The following is a 17579-nucleotide window of genomic DNA, read 5'->3' as shown; positions in this document are numbered from 1 at the left end:
GTCACTGTCAGAAAATGAATAAGAAAAATGAACTCTGGAAATTTAGCTTCTTATGGATATTCCCACTTTGTAGTTATTTTTGACATTGTCTCTTAAACATTAATTTAGCATGAAGTTCAAATGAAATACAGGTAGTATTTTAAAATTTAAACCTGTATACGTTTCTACCCAGCTAATATTCTTTGCTTACTTTCCTCTGCTTTTTTCATACCTTTTTACTCTCCAGAACTGCCTAAAGTTACAGAAGGTGCGTAACACCTTTTCTTCTTATTCTATTCCATATATTTTTATTACTTGCCATTGTTATGTACTGTTGGTTGCATATTTTATGAAATTGTGTACAGGGAAAAGTTTATTACTATAAAATCCATATGGTCATAAAAATTAATGATAGTATTCATGATTGGCTTCCTAAGGACTGTTTTGTGGAAGAGCAAATACTTCTGAAGCAGTTACGATCATTGAAATATTTGTTTATTTTAAATATTTACTTGTGTGAGGAGCTGTACCGAATGATTTGGGCATTTCCTGCCCTCTAGCGACTAAGAAGCTGTCACACACGACAGTTTAACATGTCCACAGTGACTCTTTCAAAGGACAAGGAGCAAAGAGATGCCTCTCTAAAGAGCTTATACTTATATACTGTCATCTATAATTGCCTGTACCAAAAGTTTTAGCCCCCCTCCTTTTTTTCCTGTGATGTTATCTAAATCTGCCTAATCATCATTTGTAAGAGTAAGCGTTTGTTATTTAAATTGGGTGGTTTTTGTTCTAGGACAAATTAACATATGTCAAGTCATGCTGAGTGTAGCTATCCATTTTCATCCAAAATAATGAATATTTAAAACATCCAAAGTTTGTGACTTAAATCGTATCCCATAAGCTGATGAAAATCAGTAACTTTATTTCAAAGTTTATTTAAGGGTAAAATTATTTTTTTCATTTTACCTCTCTTAACTTCAGGATTTATAAGATCCCACATGCTGAGTGTATTCTCTCAAAAAATTGAAATGAAACACTTATCCAGAAAGCATCTCAAATTTGACCTCTTGGTCTTTTGTTATGAAGCAGGAAGACCATTTAAATTTTTGTAACTTCAAACAGCCATGTTGTTGTTGCACTTCTTACTATACAGTTATTGAGAAAGTTTCGTTTAACTTTTATTAATGCATGTGAAAAATTTTTAAACAAAAAAATGGAAAATCCGGTTAATATTTTCAGTGCCGAAAATAAATTGTGAATTGCAGGTGCATTTTTTATTTCAATTGAAAGTTATTTGGGGAAAAAGCCCCAAATGTAACAAAGACAAAAAGAACAAAAATAACAGAAGAAAATGTTACCTGGAAAAAAAATGAAAGCACATTGTTTTTCGTGTGTCCTAAATTCATAATCATTGTTTTGTTAGAGCAACAACCATCTCAGGTAGGAAAAAAGAAAAGATTAGGCTTGCTTCCATATGTTTTGTTTCTCGTTTTATATTTGTTTTATAGTTTAATTATGTTTCTGGAAATTGTGACTAAAGCCTATTTTAACACGAGTCAATGAGTTAGACTGCATGCTTTTTATTTGTTATAATAAACATTATATTAACACATGCAGTTCTTCATAAAAATAAGTTTTCTTCATCTATTTTGAATCATTCTTTCCAATTTTTCGGCCACTAAATTTGACCTGTGCTTAAAACTGACCTTACCTGTAAGTGCCATGCCAGTGTCCTTCCCACTTTTTTACTACTTTATTTTAAATTTTTACCCTCTAAGAATCTGTTCCAAGTGGAGAAAATCAGAGTGTGACAGGAGGCGATGAAGAAGCAGTGGATGAGTACCAAGAGTTAAATGCAAGAGAAGAGCAGGATATTGAAATAATGATGGAAGGCTGTGAATATGCAATTTCTAATGCCGAGGCCTTTGCAGAACGATTGTCCAGAGAGCTGCAGGTGCTCGATGGGGTAAGCCTTTCTTGTAATCTACGATTACTGATGTGCAGTGGATTGAGGAGACTGGTGATGTTCACATTTTACTGCCTCAGCACTTAAGCCCATGCAGTGTGATTATTGCTGTCCTTCTCTGGTAGTGCATTACCAGCTGCCGTCAGTCTTTCACTGTTCTTATTCAAAAGACAGAACCATTCCTATTAAGCCAATGAAGGCAGATGGCAGAGGGTTCTGGATTTGGGGAGGTTCTTGATATGAAATGATGGAGGTAAAAGTAGCCAACCTGAAACCAACTTGGGGGTGGATTCCCCCAGCCTCTCGAACACCTCAGAATAGTTCAGTGCTAAAGAATAGCATTTTTGTGGTTTGAAAAAAAAAAATAGATACAAGTTAGAAAGAGAGAAGTTGGGCTGAAATTAGTGAATACCCATAGAGAGCAGAATAGTGTGGTGAAAACAGGAGAGCCAAGGGAAAAAGAATGTTTGACTCCTCTGCTGAAATGTTTTGGAATGGGTCCTTTTCATTTGTACACACGTTTCTGAGTCTGTATCGAATTCTTTAGAAAGTAAAAAACACAAGTAGCACTCCGTTTGTAAGAAACATCTAAAACGAGAACATTTGGGTAGCTTTGTTTTGTTTAGACAAGGTAAGCATTTAAGAAAAACCCTCAGAGAATAAGGAATATTTGCATTTTATATACGAAGGATGCAGTAGTTAGGATGAGGTTGAACTCAGATCCAGAGGTTACATGAATAGTCCAAGCTTCCAGGTTTATAAAACTTTCTGGAAGTAAAGCCTAGAAGAGACTTTAAGGCATTAAAGTGGAAATTGTCCTGAGTCGGTTCAGGCCCCAGCTCTCCTGCTTAAGATGTCAGTTGGTCTGAGCCCTGCTGACTTTACAGCTGGGCTGCTTTTACAGTTGTGTTATTATGAATAGTATATAAAATAACACGTGTGAAATTACAGCATCACCTGTACAATGATATACTTTTAACTCCTTGTCCAGATTTTCTACTCACATCATGTTATCTGCCTTCCTAATGTGGCTTAGTGGTTTGCATTTTCTTTTCTAGTTGATATTGCATATGTGTTCCAAGTCATCATATTGCTTTGCAGTTTAATTTTGGATTTGAAAGCTTCCATATTTCAGGGAATTCAGAATCAATAGTCCAAATCACTTAGAAACCATTAATAAGGGATGGTGGTCTGTTACTGCTTTGCCTGAGGGGAAAATAGTAATCTCAAATGAAAGAGAAAAGAAAAAATACCTTAGAAGGAGTGATCTTATGGCCATTTGCTCTTCCACATCCTATTAGTACAAATCATACCACAGTTATCAATTAGTTCCATGTATCCTTCCGAGACTGGCATACTGCTGCTACTCTCTTGACTAAGGTATTAATATAGATGATTATGCTTTTATTTAGGGTTTTACATAACTATTACAATACATAGAAAAATTTTATAGCTGATAGAATTGGAAGAAGTGTCAGAGATGACATAGTCTAAAGCCATTCCATTCACAGAAATGAGAGTATACCATCACTGATGACACATTGTGGGGCAGAAATCTACTTGTTCAGGCCCCAGAAATATACAGCACCCATCGATAGTTCACCTTTGTACTTCTTTTATATATTTGCATGATACGGAGCATTACTTTTTTTTTTTTTAACTTTGTAGGCCAACATCCAGTCAATCATGGCCTCTGAAAAGCAGGTGAACATCCTGATGAAGTTGCTGGATGAGGCGTTGAAGGAGGTGGATCAGATTGAATTGAAATTGAGCAGTTACGAGGAAATGCTCCAAAGTGTAAAAGAACAAATGGATCAGATCTCTGAAAGTAACCACCTGATTCATCTCAGTAACACTAATAATGTAAAACTCCTGTCTGAGATAGAGTTCCTTGTGGTAAGTGTGATTATAAATTACCAGCAACAACAACAACAACAAAAAGGCCTAATGAGAATATATAAAACCCATTTGAAAGATTTTCTAATTTCCTGAGGAGAGCAAGATATAAAATACTGTAAATCCAAAGACCCAGTAGTAGGATTGAGTAGCATCTTAACTGTAAATTTCCCAAGATTATACATGCAAATGGTGTATTTATACATATTCCAGAACCACCTGGACTTGGCCAAAGGTCACATAAAGGCCCTTCAGGAAGGAGATCTTGCTTCTTCCAGGGGCATTGAGGCCTGCACCAATGCCGCAGATGCCCTTCTGCAGTGCATGAACGTGGCTCTTCGACCAGGTATGTTCATTAGCGACAATAAAATCTGCCCAAGAACCCTAGACTAAAGCCTATGACATAGTATAAAGCTTTTGACAAGACATACATGGGGCAAGTGGTTTAGGGTTACTTAATCAGCTATTCAAACACATTTCACTTGTTCTCAAACGTAATGTGTATTGACACTAAGAGCTTTTTCATTTCAGTTCCTTCTGATTAACCATCAATGACTGTAAGTTAACACCGTGATTTTTCTTCAGTACCGTCCATAGAACATAACCCAAAGTAGATGACATAAGGTTTTGCTAAACCAGTGGTTCCAAAACTTGAGCTTGCATCAGAATCACCTAGCAGTGATTCACCTTTTTAAAATACAGCTTGTCGCTTGCCACCCCCAGAATCAGGAGGTCTGGGCTGATGCCTTAGAGTCCACACTTCTAACAGATACTGGGGCAAGACCAGGCTTTGAGAACCACTGTGCTATACTATGTTTCCCCCTTACCTTTCTTTTATAAAGCAAATGAATAAGCTAGTAAAACTTCGGGTTCTTCAAAACTGAAATATGGATACTGTTAGAAAGATATTTATTAAGCATCAAGGAACTTTTTTAACCCATTAAAGAAGTCAAGAAATGTTATGATTTCAGGCCATGACATGCTTCTGGCAGTCAAACAGCAACAGCAGCGTTTCAGTGATTTGCGAGAGCATTTTGCCCGGAGACTGGCCAGTCACCTCAACAATGTTTTTGTTCAACAGGTAATTTTATTTTATTATTAATACTGACATGTTCCTGTAGCTTGTTTATATAATAGCTTAAATGTAAATTCCTACAAAAAATTGTAATGTGTTTAACTGGGATCACAGTATATTCCTGCACACATTTATTTGATTTTAATATTTTTAAATATGCACATATTTGCTCATAGATGTATTTTGGACTACAACACCCTCCTTAGGAAGACAGTCTAGTTCCTTTTAGCTAAAACTCTGAGTTTTAAGGAACTTCGCTTACATATTGCACATTATCATTTAGAAGTTCTTATTTAAAAAAATAAGTCCAGACTTGTGACATGTTTACTCTTTGGCCTATTTTTAGGTAAGAACTAGGACTTGACTGCATAATTAAGTGTTCCATTGTCTCCGTATACTTATATACATGAAAAAAATGAGTAACTCAACTGAAAATTTCAGTTGATTTAATCTTTTTCCCTTGAAAATTTTTTATTGAAATATAGTTGATTTACAATGTTTTGTTAGCCAGTTGAGTTAATCTTATATAAACCCTCTGCATTTTTATATGAAAATGGATATTACAGTTAAGATTGTGGCAATGATATTAATATGATTAAGCAGACCTTGGAGGGATTTGAATAGAAGGCATTTTAATATCTGATGTAATAAATTAAGTTTCGTGTACTTTTCATCTCTTTTATTTTAATAGGGTTATTGGGCCAAAAAAATTGAGGGAAATTCTGTTCATCAAGAAGTGCTGTCTGAAATATTGGATTCTTATTTTGTTTTCACTTTGCAGTATTCTACAACAACTGTACTTACTATATTTTATTTCTGATCAGTTTACTCAGGCCCTCCTTCAACTCTATAACAGGTCCTACTTTCTTTCGGTGCCTGTGAGTACATCAACTTTGGCTCCAGCTTCTCTGATTCTTTTATTTTTAATTAAGTTTACTAAACCTAACAGTTGCAGAATCTTAATAGATTATAATTAACTGATATAAGCTTCCTGTTAACCATATTCGTAGCAGTTTAATGTCCCATAACAAAAAGTGTATTTTGGCCAGAAAGGCATTTAATCTCATTCTGCTTGCCTTCTGTTCTGTCGTTCTTGCACTCACTCACTCCTTCATTTATTTAGAAATCGTTTTCCAAGTGATTAGAGATACCTACCAGACATTTACTTGGACTAGATGAGCGGTTGATTCTCCCCTCAAGTAGCTCACAGTCTAGAGAAGGGAGATAGGCAGATGCACTCAGGGAGGGTATATGTTATGATACTGGTACCCTGGGAGCATAAAGAAAGGCCACCCAACTAAGCATATGAGAGGGAAATTGGGAAGATTCTCTTAATGTTTCACTTGACTTGAAAAGCATCAAGAAAAAAGTAAATGTAGAAATCTAGGAAATACTAAAACACATTTTTCTTATGCTATTATTTCAATAATATCAACTTCTATACAATTCCTTAGTTTTTGAAAACAACTCTGTTCAGTGATGTTGTCCATATTTGCAGCTCGTATTGAAAATACCAGTCAGTAAACAGAAGTCCTATCTGCACCCTTAATTGTTCGCTGTAACATGCTGTTATTCATGATTTTGCTTCTTTGCCTTATAAACTAATGGCTTTGTTTAAAGTCAGTGCTTCCCAGTTCTGAAAATCTGATATATATTGTTACATGTGAGCAATGCATGTTGAAAACCAGAATGTTGCAACAACCTAGAATGTGCTGAAGAAGGTGGAGGATGATGTCCCAAGTACAGAAAAGTTTTTCTGTGTATTAGATTTAATGCGTCATATCATCTAACAAAAGAGGTGGGAAACTTGGGTATTTCTATTCCTGGTTGTGGGACAAACTAGCTGGGAAAATTTGATTGCCATATTATGATACATGTCTTTGTCAATCATTGAATTTTCATTGTGTGCCTATTTTGTGCTCATTGTCATTCATGTGTAAGAACAAGAAATGGTTCCCACCCTCAAGATGCTTGTGAAGAGGTGTTAAAACTAATGTGCTTAAAGCTCCACAGCGCTGTATACAGGATACCTTGGAGACATTACAGGTTCCGTTCCAGACTACAGCTAAGCGAATATCTTGATAAAGCAAGTCACACAGATTTTTTGGTTTCCCAGTGCATATAAAAGTTATGTTTACTCTATACTGTAGTCTTGTTAAGTGTGCAATAGCTTTATGTCTAACAAAACAATGCACATGCCTTAATTTAAAAATACTATATTGCAGGAAAAAATGCTAACCATCATCTGAGTTTTCAGTGAGTCAGTCTTTTCGCTGCTGGAGGGTCTTGCCTCGATGTTGATGGCTGCTAAGGGATCAAGGTGATGGTTGCTGAAGGTTAGGGTGGCTGTGGCAATTTTTTAAAATAAGACAATAATGAAGTTTACCATGACAATTGACTCTTCGTTTTCACAGTTTCTCTATAGCATGCGAGGCTGTCTGATAGCATTTTACCCACAGTAGAATTTCTTTCCAGATTGGAGTCAGTCCTCTCAAATCCTGCTGCTACTTTATCTACAAGATTTAGTAATAGTCTAAATCCTTTGTTGTCATTTCAGTAGTCTTCACAGCACCTTGACCAGGAGTATGTAGATTCCATCTCAAGAAACTACTTTCTTTGCTTGTCCATAAGAAGCAACTTCTCGTTCATTAAAATTATATCATGAGAATACAGCAATTCAGCCACATCTTCAAGCTCCACTTCTAATTCTAGTACTCTTGCTGTTTTACCATACCTGTAATTACTTCCTCTACTGAAGTCTTGAGCTCCTCAAAGTCATCCATGAGAGTCGCAATCAGCTTCTTCCAAAACTCCAGTTAATGTTGATATTTTTACCTCTTCTCATGAATCACAAATGTTCTTGATGGCATCTGAAATGGTGAATCCTTTTCATAACGTTTTCAGTTGACTTTACCCAGATCCATCAGAGGAATTACTATCTGTGGCAGCCGTGGCCCTACAAAATGTTATTTCTTAAAGAATAAGACTTAAAAGTCAAAATGGCTCTTTGTCCATGGGCTGCAGAACAGATGCTGTGTTAGCAGCATGAAAACGACATTAATCTTGTAAATCTCCATCAGGGTTCTTGGGTGACCAGGTGCGTTGGCGGTGAGCAGTAACATTTTGAAAGGAGTATTTTTTCTGAGCAGTAGGTCTCAACAGTTTGTCTTAAATATTGAGTAAACCATGTTGTAAACAGATGTGCTGTCATGCAGGCTTTGTTCTATGTTTAGAACACAGGCAGAAGAGATTTAGTTTAAGTCTTAAGGGTGCTACAATTTTCAGAAGTAAATGAGCACTAGCTTCATCTTCAAGTCACCAGCTGCATTAGCCCCTAATGAGAGAGTCAGCCTGTCCTTTAAAGCTTTGATGCCAGCCATTGACTTCTCTCTAGCTATGAAGTCCTAAATGCATCTTTTTCCAATAGAAGGCTGTTTCATCTACATGGGAAATCCGCTGTTTAGTGTAGCCACCATCATGAATTATCTCAGCTAGAGCTGGATAACTTGCTGCAGCTTCTCCATCAGTACTTGCTGCTTCACCTGACACTTTTTATGTTATGGAGACGGCTTCTTTCCTTAAACCTCATGAACCAACCTGGATAGCTTCAAACTTTCCTTCTGCAGCTTCCTCGCCTCTCTCGGCCTTCACAGAATTGAAGAGAGTTAGGGTGTTGTTCTGGATTAGGCTTTGACTTAAGGAAATGTGGCTGGTTTGATCTTCTGTTCAGACCACTAAAGCTTTCCCCACATCAGCAATAAGATTGTTTTGTTTTCTCATCATTCATGTGTTCACTGGAGTAGCACTTGTCATTTCCTTCAATAACCTTTCCTTTGCATGCACAACGTGTCTGTTGGCACAAGGCGCCTAGCTAGCTTTCGGCCTGTCTTGGCTTTCCATCTGCCATCCTCACCAAACTTAATCATTTCTAGCTTTTGATTTAAAGTGAAGACGTGTGACTCTTCCTTTCACTTGAACACTTAGAGGCCATTATCAGTATATTAACGGACCTACTTTTATTGTTTTGTCTCAGGGAGTAGGGAGGCCCGAGGAGAGGGAGGGAAATGGAAACAGCTGGTGAGTAGAGCAGTCAGAACACACATATTTATCAATTAAGTTCACCATCTTATATGGGCACGGTTCGTGGTACCCAAAAACGATTACAATAGTAATATCAAAGATCACCATAACAAATATAATAATAATGAAAAAGTTTGAAATATTGTAGGAATTCCCAAAATGTGACACAGAGACATGCTGTGAGCAAATGCTGTTAGAAAAATGGTGCCAGTAGACTTGTTTGACACACAGTTGCTACAAAACTTCAATTTGTAAAAAAAAAAAAAAAAAAAAAAATTGCTGTATCTGCAAAACACAATAAAGCAAAGCTCAACAAAATGAGATATGCTTGTATATTGAATTGCTAATTGTATAACCACATATACATTGTACACGTATGTATAAGTGCTAAAGAGGTTTAATCAAAAGTGAGCTTACTGAGGATTTAATTAGTCAGATAGGGTATGATGGATTAAGACAAGACTTGAACAGCATTTATGCAATGCAGTTTACAGCAAATGTTTAGATACCATAATATTATAACTACTGTATGGAGGAATCCAGTGGAAATAACCTAATGATCACAACATAACAGTGATTTAAGAGCATTAATTCCCAATCTTTATAAAATTCACACATCAATAAGATTAAATAAAATTTAGAGACTGACCAAGTCACCAATTTATTTTACCAAGTAAAAACCTTTAAAAAAAAAAGCAACCATCTACTTTCACTATCTTTTTATTTTTTTTAAATGACATTTGGCACTAAAAGAAAAGGAAGAATATAATTTCAGACTTTCGAAATTAATGCATGTACCTTTATGAGAAACTGGCTCCCATCCTTTCTTGTTTTCTTATTGCTGGAGGCCAGTGAGAACGTCTTCACATTTGGGAATCACTCGCTGACCCAGAGCATGCTCTCTGTGGTGCAATTTATAGTAATACTTCCATTATCTTAATGAAACTAGAAATGCATTTTTATTTAACATTCATTTCTTACTGTAACATAATAGGAAAGTAATGTTTTTAACAATTGGCTAGAATCTTTGGGCTCTTTTAGATCTTCCATGCCCAGCTTCCACTGAAATGAGACTCTTCCCTATAATTTGTACATTTACTGGGGATTCATGTATCTAGAAAGATATTCACCTGGGAGAATCAGACCAGTTACACTAATTAGGATTCTGATATTGAAAGCAGACAGTCAAATTAAGGCTAATAAAATTGAGAAATATTTGCCAAAGGAGTATGTCCTTTTAAAAATTCTTTTGGTTGTTTATTGAAAGATTTGTCTTGAAAGAATAACTGTTCTCTGCCCTTTTCCCTCTTTTTGTTCTTAGAGACCTGATGATTCCTCCTGTGTGACCTGAGCAAATCACTTAACTCTTTGAGTTTTAGTTTGTTCTTCTAGAAAGTAAGGTTATTGGATTAGATGATCAACCAAGTCTGTATTCTCTAAAACAAAAGTCAGGATGCATCATTATCTCAGGCTATTTGAAAACTTACTAATTTATGTATTAAGTCATGTCAAGGATTAAAGTTACTCATTTAACAAATTAATGGAAAATTTTTAATTAGATTATTATTAGGGGTTATCCAGAAAGCCCAGGTTATAGTCTTCTGTAGTCCTTCCTAGTTCAGAAAGTCTATATCATACATATTTTCATCTGTTGTTTTAAACATTGTCAACGCGAATGGAAATACCATAATGGGAATAGACTGTTTTGAATGACTTCCCTCTTTGGTGTGTTTCTTAATACGGTTTGTATCATGATATTTATTTGTTTAGTAAATTGTAAAGTGATATGTTGTAGGAGGGGCAAGCTTGATTAGAACATTCATTCTCTATTCCTTCAGGAGACAAAATGAACAGTTGATTTATCGGAGAGCCGTTCTTGTGTGTTTATGACTATTTTATGGTAGTGATGTTCAGTTGATATACACAAGATGACGAAAGAAGACAAGTGCTTGGTTCTTATTTTTCTGTGTTCTGTTGGTTTTGCTTGGCGGTATTTGATCCTTGCTTATAATTTTTCGTTACAGCAATGTTCCTTTATACTGTCAGTGATATCTATTTATTTACTTATTTACTCTCTCTAGGGTCATGATCAGAGTTCAACTCTTGCTCAACACTCTGTTGAACTGACTTTACCTAATCATCATCCATTTCATAGAGACTTGCTCCGATATGCCAAGCTGATGGAGTGGCTAAAGAGCACCGATTATGGAAAATATGAGGGACTAACAAAGGTATGGATTTGATGTCAGGTACTCACTGAGTATAAAGCACAATCTTTTAGAATCAAGAGGTCATATGTTCAGTTCCCCAAATGCCATTTGAGATACTGTATATTCTTAGCAAAACAGAGAATAATTGAATTTCTAAGTGCTTATTAGCCAGGGAGAACATTTATATTATTTTCTTGGATGGAGAAGAGCTACATTTTAAACTTCAATAAATATAGTATTAGGCCATGCTGAAACATCATTCAGTTTAGTTAAATGCTATAGTTATTTCCTGAGTTTCTTTATGTGCAATATAGAAACTAGGGAGTATGAAGATGCTGTAAGTGAGGTATTTATCTGCCATCTAAAAATTTATAATCTGTTCTTTTAAGTGAGTGCAATGTGCCTCTTTATTAAGCAAGCATTCCCCTGTTCCAGGCACACAAAAACATGGGTATTTCTGTTTCCTATTCTGGGACAAACTAGTTGGGAAAACTTGATTATCATGGTACATCTTGTATCATGGTACATCTCTTTGTCAAACACCAAATTTTCATTGCGGGCCTATTTTATACTCACTGTCATATGTAAGACTAAGAAATGGCTCCCTACAAGACCCTACTTCCAAAGAGTTTTAAGTCTGACTGGGAAGAACAATTATACTTAAAACAATTAGCAAAAAATGAAGTGCTAAACTGGAAATGCGTTTAAATATGTGGCCATTTAGAGATGGGAAATGCATGACTTGAAGCCATGGGGGAAAACTTCATGGAAATCATTGGATTTGAATTAACTTTTAAGTAATGAGTGGGATTAAATAAGCCAAAGTAAGAGGGAAGGAATTCCAGGGACAAGAAGCAGGATGTGCAGACAAAAGTGGGAAAATAGGCCCTTTTCCAGGACTATGAGGAGGCAACCCTGACTGAAACAGAAATTCCGTATTCTGAAAGGAGAATTTAGGTTAAAGAATCTGAGCCATGAGACCTAACAGCATGCTTCAGACATGGGAAAAGATTGGATGCGTGGAATTATGAACCTAATGTAATAGTTGAAATGAAATGAAATCTTGAGCCAGGAAGATGATTGTGGAAATAGAAAATATAAACCAAAAGAGAGAATCCAAAGACAAGGGACAGAATGATGCCAAACTTGTCAGGCTTGGGGATGAAAAGAGCATTGATCTGTACCACTGACTCAGTATCAGCAGTTGGGGAGGATAAGAGTCCTTCATGTATTCACTCAGCAAATGAATTGAGCACCTGTTACGTGCTGACACTGTGTAAGCACTAGAGATCCAGCACTGAGGGAAACGGGAGCACTTAGCTGTTCAGAGTGCGTATTCCAGTGGACAAAGATTGACACAAAAGTCAGTTATATCATCTGTTGGAAGGTGCTGCTGAGGGCTCTGGAGACATAAAGCAGGAAAGGCCAGGACTTGGGGAATGTCACAGTTTCAAAAAGGATGGTCAAAGAAGGTGTCATGAGAAAATGACATTTGAGCACAGATTTTAAAAATAATGAAGGGTGAACATACAGAATTTCCAGAAGACAGCTTTCCAGGCACAATGCAAGGACCCCAAGACGAGAGCAGCCTGGGGTGCCTGAGGAGGCCAGTGTGGTTGGAGCACAGCAGCCAGGGACAGGATGGGACAGGCAGCGGGGAAACCAAAGGAGGGGTGGGGCCAGGCAGGTCTGGACGGGACTGTGCACCGCTGTAAGGATTTGACTTCTGCTTGCAGGAGATGGGGAGAGAGGGTAATGGTGGGCTTTGGGTAGGGGAATAACACAGCCTGACTTAGATTTAATAAATGACCATGGTAGCAGGAACCCATGGGTTCAGCACTCCTACTGTTGTGTCATATTTTGCCGTGTTTGCTTTGGTTTTCATTCAGCAGAATTCTGGTTTGGAGGTAGCATAAAGAAAAATATTTACATTACTGGAATCTTTGCCTTTTGAAGTTTTAGGAGGATTATTATTTTGAATAATTAAACATTATTATATCTTCTTAAGAGTTTTGTGCCAACAAGTGCTTTGTCCCCTGGTGAATATTCAGATAAGTAAAATAATCAATAAGCTTTTTGCTTGATTTTGTTCTCAGTATTATTGCCCTATCTTTATATATAATGTAGTATTCATGATTATAATTTAAGGTGAAGAAACAAGATGATAGCCAGTCTGGCAAATTATGGAATCATTCTGTGCTCACAGTATATTTTCAATTGACAGTATTAATGAAATTGATTTCATTATTGATTTTTTTAATGTAACTGACTTTTTTCTCAGGAATGTTACTTGATCTTGTGTTTGAACTTTTGACAGACCATATATTTTATGCTTCATAATCTTATTGGATTCCTGAAGTGTTTTCGGAAACAGGAATTTTGTTAAAAAGGAGCAAGGAAGAAAGGAATGAAAGAAGAAAATAGACAAACCAGTGTTTCTTTCTTAAGAAATAATAATTAAATCCAGATACTCTTTGCACTTGGTTAGTTGTACACAGCTCACACTTTCTGGCAGGACCAGGAAAAGCCTGTTTTAAATTTTTTAGGGATGAGATTCACCAGGCCCTGCCCCAACTTTTCTTATGGCTGAATCTAAGCAAAGCCCTGATTTTTGGTATACAGAATTAGAGCCTAGGAAAAATAGATGCCTTCATGTAAGGAGCTCAGCTGCCCAGAATCCCTCCTCCCCAGCTATTATGCATGTAGGGCAATTAATAACAGAGATGGTCCATCCATGCTTAGGTAGGAAATGAGCTCTCCTCTCCTAGTAACCTCCTGAGGTTGACAGTCAGTCTTGAAGATTACTCAGACATCTTCTCTCCTCAGTTCTACATTTGTGGAATTTCCTTTTAGTGTAAAGAGAAAGTAAAACATGGAGTTACCTGTAAGATTCTATAGTCAGCAGAAAATAAAATTGACAACACTGCCTGAGATAACAATATCTAAACTCATAATAGTTAAATTTTAAGTTAGGTGCTGTGTACAAGGAGCTAAGGAGAATAGTACTCATAGTGAGAGACATTTTTCTAATGCGCCCATGGTCACACCTGTCTGTGGCCTTTCCCCCTGCCCCACCGATTAGTTCTGTTGAGGACCTGGGGGAAGGATACTCATTCATTTGAGGTGCGTTGAAAAAGAGGGTGATTTTCAGTAGTCTGCTCAAATCACTGTTTTCTATGTATCAAAATAGCTGTTTTGAAACTGTTTAAATTGCTTGGGTAGTAAGGTGCACTTTAAACAATTTGAATATTGGAATGCCGTCTTTTCTGAGTGATTTGAGAAGAAGCCACTAGTGAAGATTTTACAAATTGTATGAAGGTAATTTCCCATTTGTCAGTCATGTACTGATTTGCAGTGATCATTATTTTTATGAGAATTTAAACTTGAAAAAACAAAAAGTGAGATACCCCAGTGAAATAGGACTAATTTTAGGGTATATTTTAATTTATATTTGCTTTTAAAGTTACAAAAAGATTATAGGAAAGAATTTCCCATTTGACTAACTTTTCTTACAGACACTGTGTGGGAAATGTATATGACCTGCAAGTTGAAAAAAGTGGAATTTATATTATGTTTCATCCAAAAACTGTTTTGTAAGGTTTTATCTACAAAATATCTAAATAAATCAGTGGTAAACTGTAAGTCAGTATACGAAATTTAAATAATACATACCTTTGAAAGATGTGTCTGATGTTTAAAGCAAAGCAAACGTGCTCCAAAACTAGGTATGTTAATTTGAAATAATAAAGGAAGTTGAAGCTTAGATTCCATGATAAATTTGAAAGAATAGCTAGGTACAAGTTTTCTGCTGTAGATTTACTTAAATTTAGTGAAACTCTATGGCATTTAACTTAGGATTTAGAAGAATACATGGTCTCCCACTGTTGAAGAGTATCTCCTGAGGGCATAAAATATTTTTATATGACAATAAGAAAATATGAAGAAATGACTTTGTATGTTAAATAATAGATGTTTTCATTTGAACTAGAATAAGTTAAATTTGCCTTTTTAAAAATAAATTATTTAATTTTGAAAACTCTACAGTGTACTAATTCATTTCTTATTGAAAATAACCTATTTGGGGTAATGTAATACCCCTTGCTGGCAGGGTACAGTAAAATTGAATGTTCTTCATTGCCATTGACACTGTCTGTTGGTATAATTGTTTTTAAAGCAGCATGGAGGTATAGAGGAAGGGTTATAAAGATTCCCATATTCTTCGGCACCGTAATTCCATCCTTAGGAAATTATCCTAAGGAAATAATCCACTGGAGATGAAAATCTTATTGTAACATTATCTATCATAGCAAAACATTGAAACCACTTATGTGGCCTGTTAGGAGATTGATTTACTAAATTGTAGCTCATCAGCAAAGCATAATACTGTGCAGTCATTAAAGTGTGAGACTGGAGAAGTGTAATTGCTATGAATCAAATACCCTATACAGTACGATTACAGCTATATTCAAAATATATGAAAGGTAATACATAAAAATGAAAATACAAGTATGATATGTTCAACTTCGTATTTTTATAAATTGTTAATGTTGTAATGCCAGTTCAGTTTTTTAAAAGACAGAAAATAGCCTTCTTTTTATATCCTATGAAATGCATCAAACTTGAAGACCACAGAATTCAAAACAAGCACAAAGGATTTGGGGGGATTGAAAAATGGAAATTGTTATATTTGTTTTATTAATAAGTACATGTTACTTGTATTTTTAAGAATTACATGGATTATTTATCACGACTCTATGAGAGAGAAATTAAAGACTTCTTTGAAGTTGCAAAGATCAAGATGACTGGCACGACTAAAGAAAGCAAGAAGTTTGGTAAGCGTAGGCACTTCAGTCCACTGCTTTCTATTCTATTAAAAATGGTTTTATTTATGACAGATAATTTTTAAACTTTTTAGGCAAGGTAGAAGGAGATACAGTAGGGTTAAAGAATAAATCTAATGCATTGTTTGATTTATAGGTATTTCATAGAACAAATGTTTGTATCTGTAAATATGTTTTTTACTAATTAAAATTCTGCAGAATTGAATCTGACAATTGTTTATTTACTATGACTAATAGTATAGTCAGCCTCATATCTGCAGACATGCAGCCCATAGATATGGAGGGCCAGCTGTGGGACTTGAGCATCCACGGATTTTGATATCCGCAGCAGGTCCCGGATCCAGTCCCACATGGATACCAAGGGACAACTATATGTATTCATAGGAGAAGCAGTTGGCCAGAAAATGAAGTGCAGTCTAGCGGAAAAAATATTAGGCTAAGAGACACATGTTGAGAGTTCAGCTTCTGACTTCCTAAAAGACCTTTCATAACAGTTGGGGGCAAGTCTGATCTCTTAAGTCATTGCTCTCCACAGGGAAGTGAAAGTGATTCCTGGCTTCTTACTTCTCACTGGCTATTTTGAATTGAAAAGAAAGTTTATAATGTAAGTCTTTTCTTCCCTGCCAAGGGGCTATAAAAATGTCACCAAAATTTCTCCTGTGATTATACCTTATTTTTCCAAAGAGATATTTTTGAAACATGTTACTTTTTGTCACTCCTTCATATGTTAAATAGACAAAAACATGATTTGAAAGGATAACCAGTGAAAGTATCAAGTTGCAAGGAAGTGATTTGCCGAGGCCACATTCTGCTCTTGCATGTACCCATCTCTGGACTTCCTTTTGGATGGAGTTCTGTGCCTCTTCAAGTCAAAACCTGGCCTTAAATGGCTACAGTGTGTACTCATGTGTCTGCATAGCTCCCCTTTAGAACCATGAGTTTAGCATTTGCTTGTTGAAAGGAGCCTATGCCCTAAGCAACTTCGGTAATCAGAAAATAGTATTGAAATTCATAGCTCATCTCTCCATTCTTTTCTTTAGGACAAAGAAGACTATCTTTAGTGGGTAATTATTTTGTGATTCACTGGTTTGTGGTTGTTTTTTTATAATGCAACACTAATGTCTTGATTATACTAGTCCAGACCTTTGAAATGATTTGAATCTGTGTACAAATATATTACACTTGGGTAAAGATACTGATAAGAATCTTGGGACAATAGGCTTTTGGAAACAGAAATGCTAACTCATCCTAAAGGTTAATTGTTCTTAAACAGCAGTGTGTTTATATCCTTGTTAATGTTTCTCTGTGGATATGTTACACTTTTTTTTTAAGTAAACAGCATATTATTAATACAGTTACATGTTTAATGTTTTCATTTAGTATATTTGTCGCCACTTGTTAGTGAGCCATTTTATTTTGAGAGATCTCTTCTACAGTGAAAACTGAAGGTAAAAGGAAATCTTTCTAAAAGTATCTCCTTAGGCGGTCATTAATCCCAGTATCATAATAAGTTTATCAAGCCCAAGATT

General features: G+C 35.9%; 1 protein-coding gene across 4 annotated transcripts in view; it reads left to right on the top strand.

Annotated features, from left to right (window-relative positions):
* EXOC1 (exocyst complex component 1) overlaps positions 1 to 17579 on the top strand; it is a 45308-nt gene that overhangs the window by 10971 nt on the left and 16758 nt on the right. For all 4 annotated transcript variants that reach the window (XM_006198143.4, XM_006198142.4, XM_031688150.2 and 1 more), the window contains exons 5-10: positions 1761 to 1948; positions 3617 to 3844; positions 4058 to 4190; positions 4816 to 4925; positions 11081 to 11230; positions 15936 to 16041. In XM_006198143.4, coding sequence (XP_006198205.1) covers positions 1761 to 1948; positions 3617 to 3844; positions 4058 to 4190; positions 4816 to 4925; positions 11081 to 11230; positions 15936 to 16041 — 915 coding nt within the window. The remainder of the gene's footprint in view (positions 1 to 1760; positions 1949 to 3616; positions 3845 to 4057; positions 4191 to 4815; positions 4926 to 11080; positions 11231 to 15935; positions 16042 to 17579) is intronic.

The sequence above is a fragment of the Vicugna pacos genome, chromosome 2 (assembly GCF_048564905.1).
Source record: "Vicugna pacos chromosome 2, VicPac4, whole genome shotgun sequence".
Taxonomy (NCBI): Eukaryota; Metazoa; Chordata; class Mammalia; order Artiodactyla; family Camelidae; genus Vicugna; species Vicugna pacos.
This window is presented reverse-complemented; position numbering and strand designations above follow the sequence as displayed.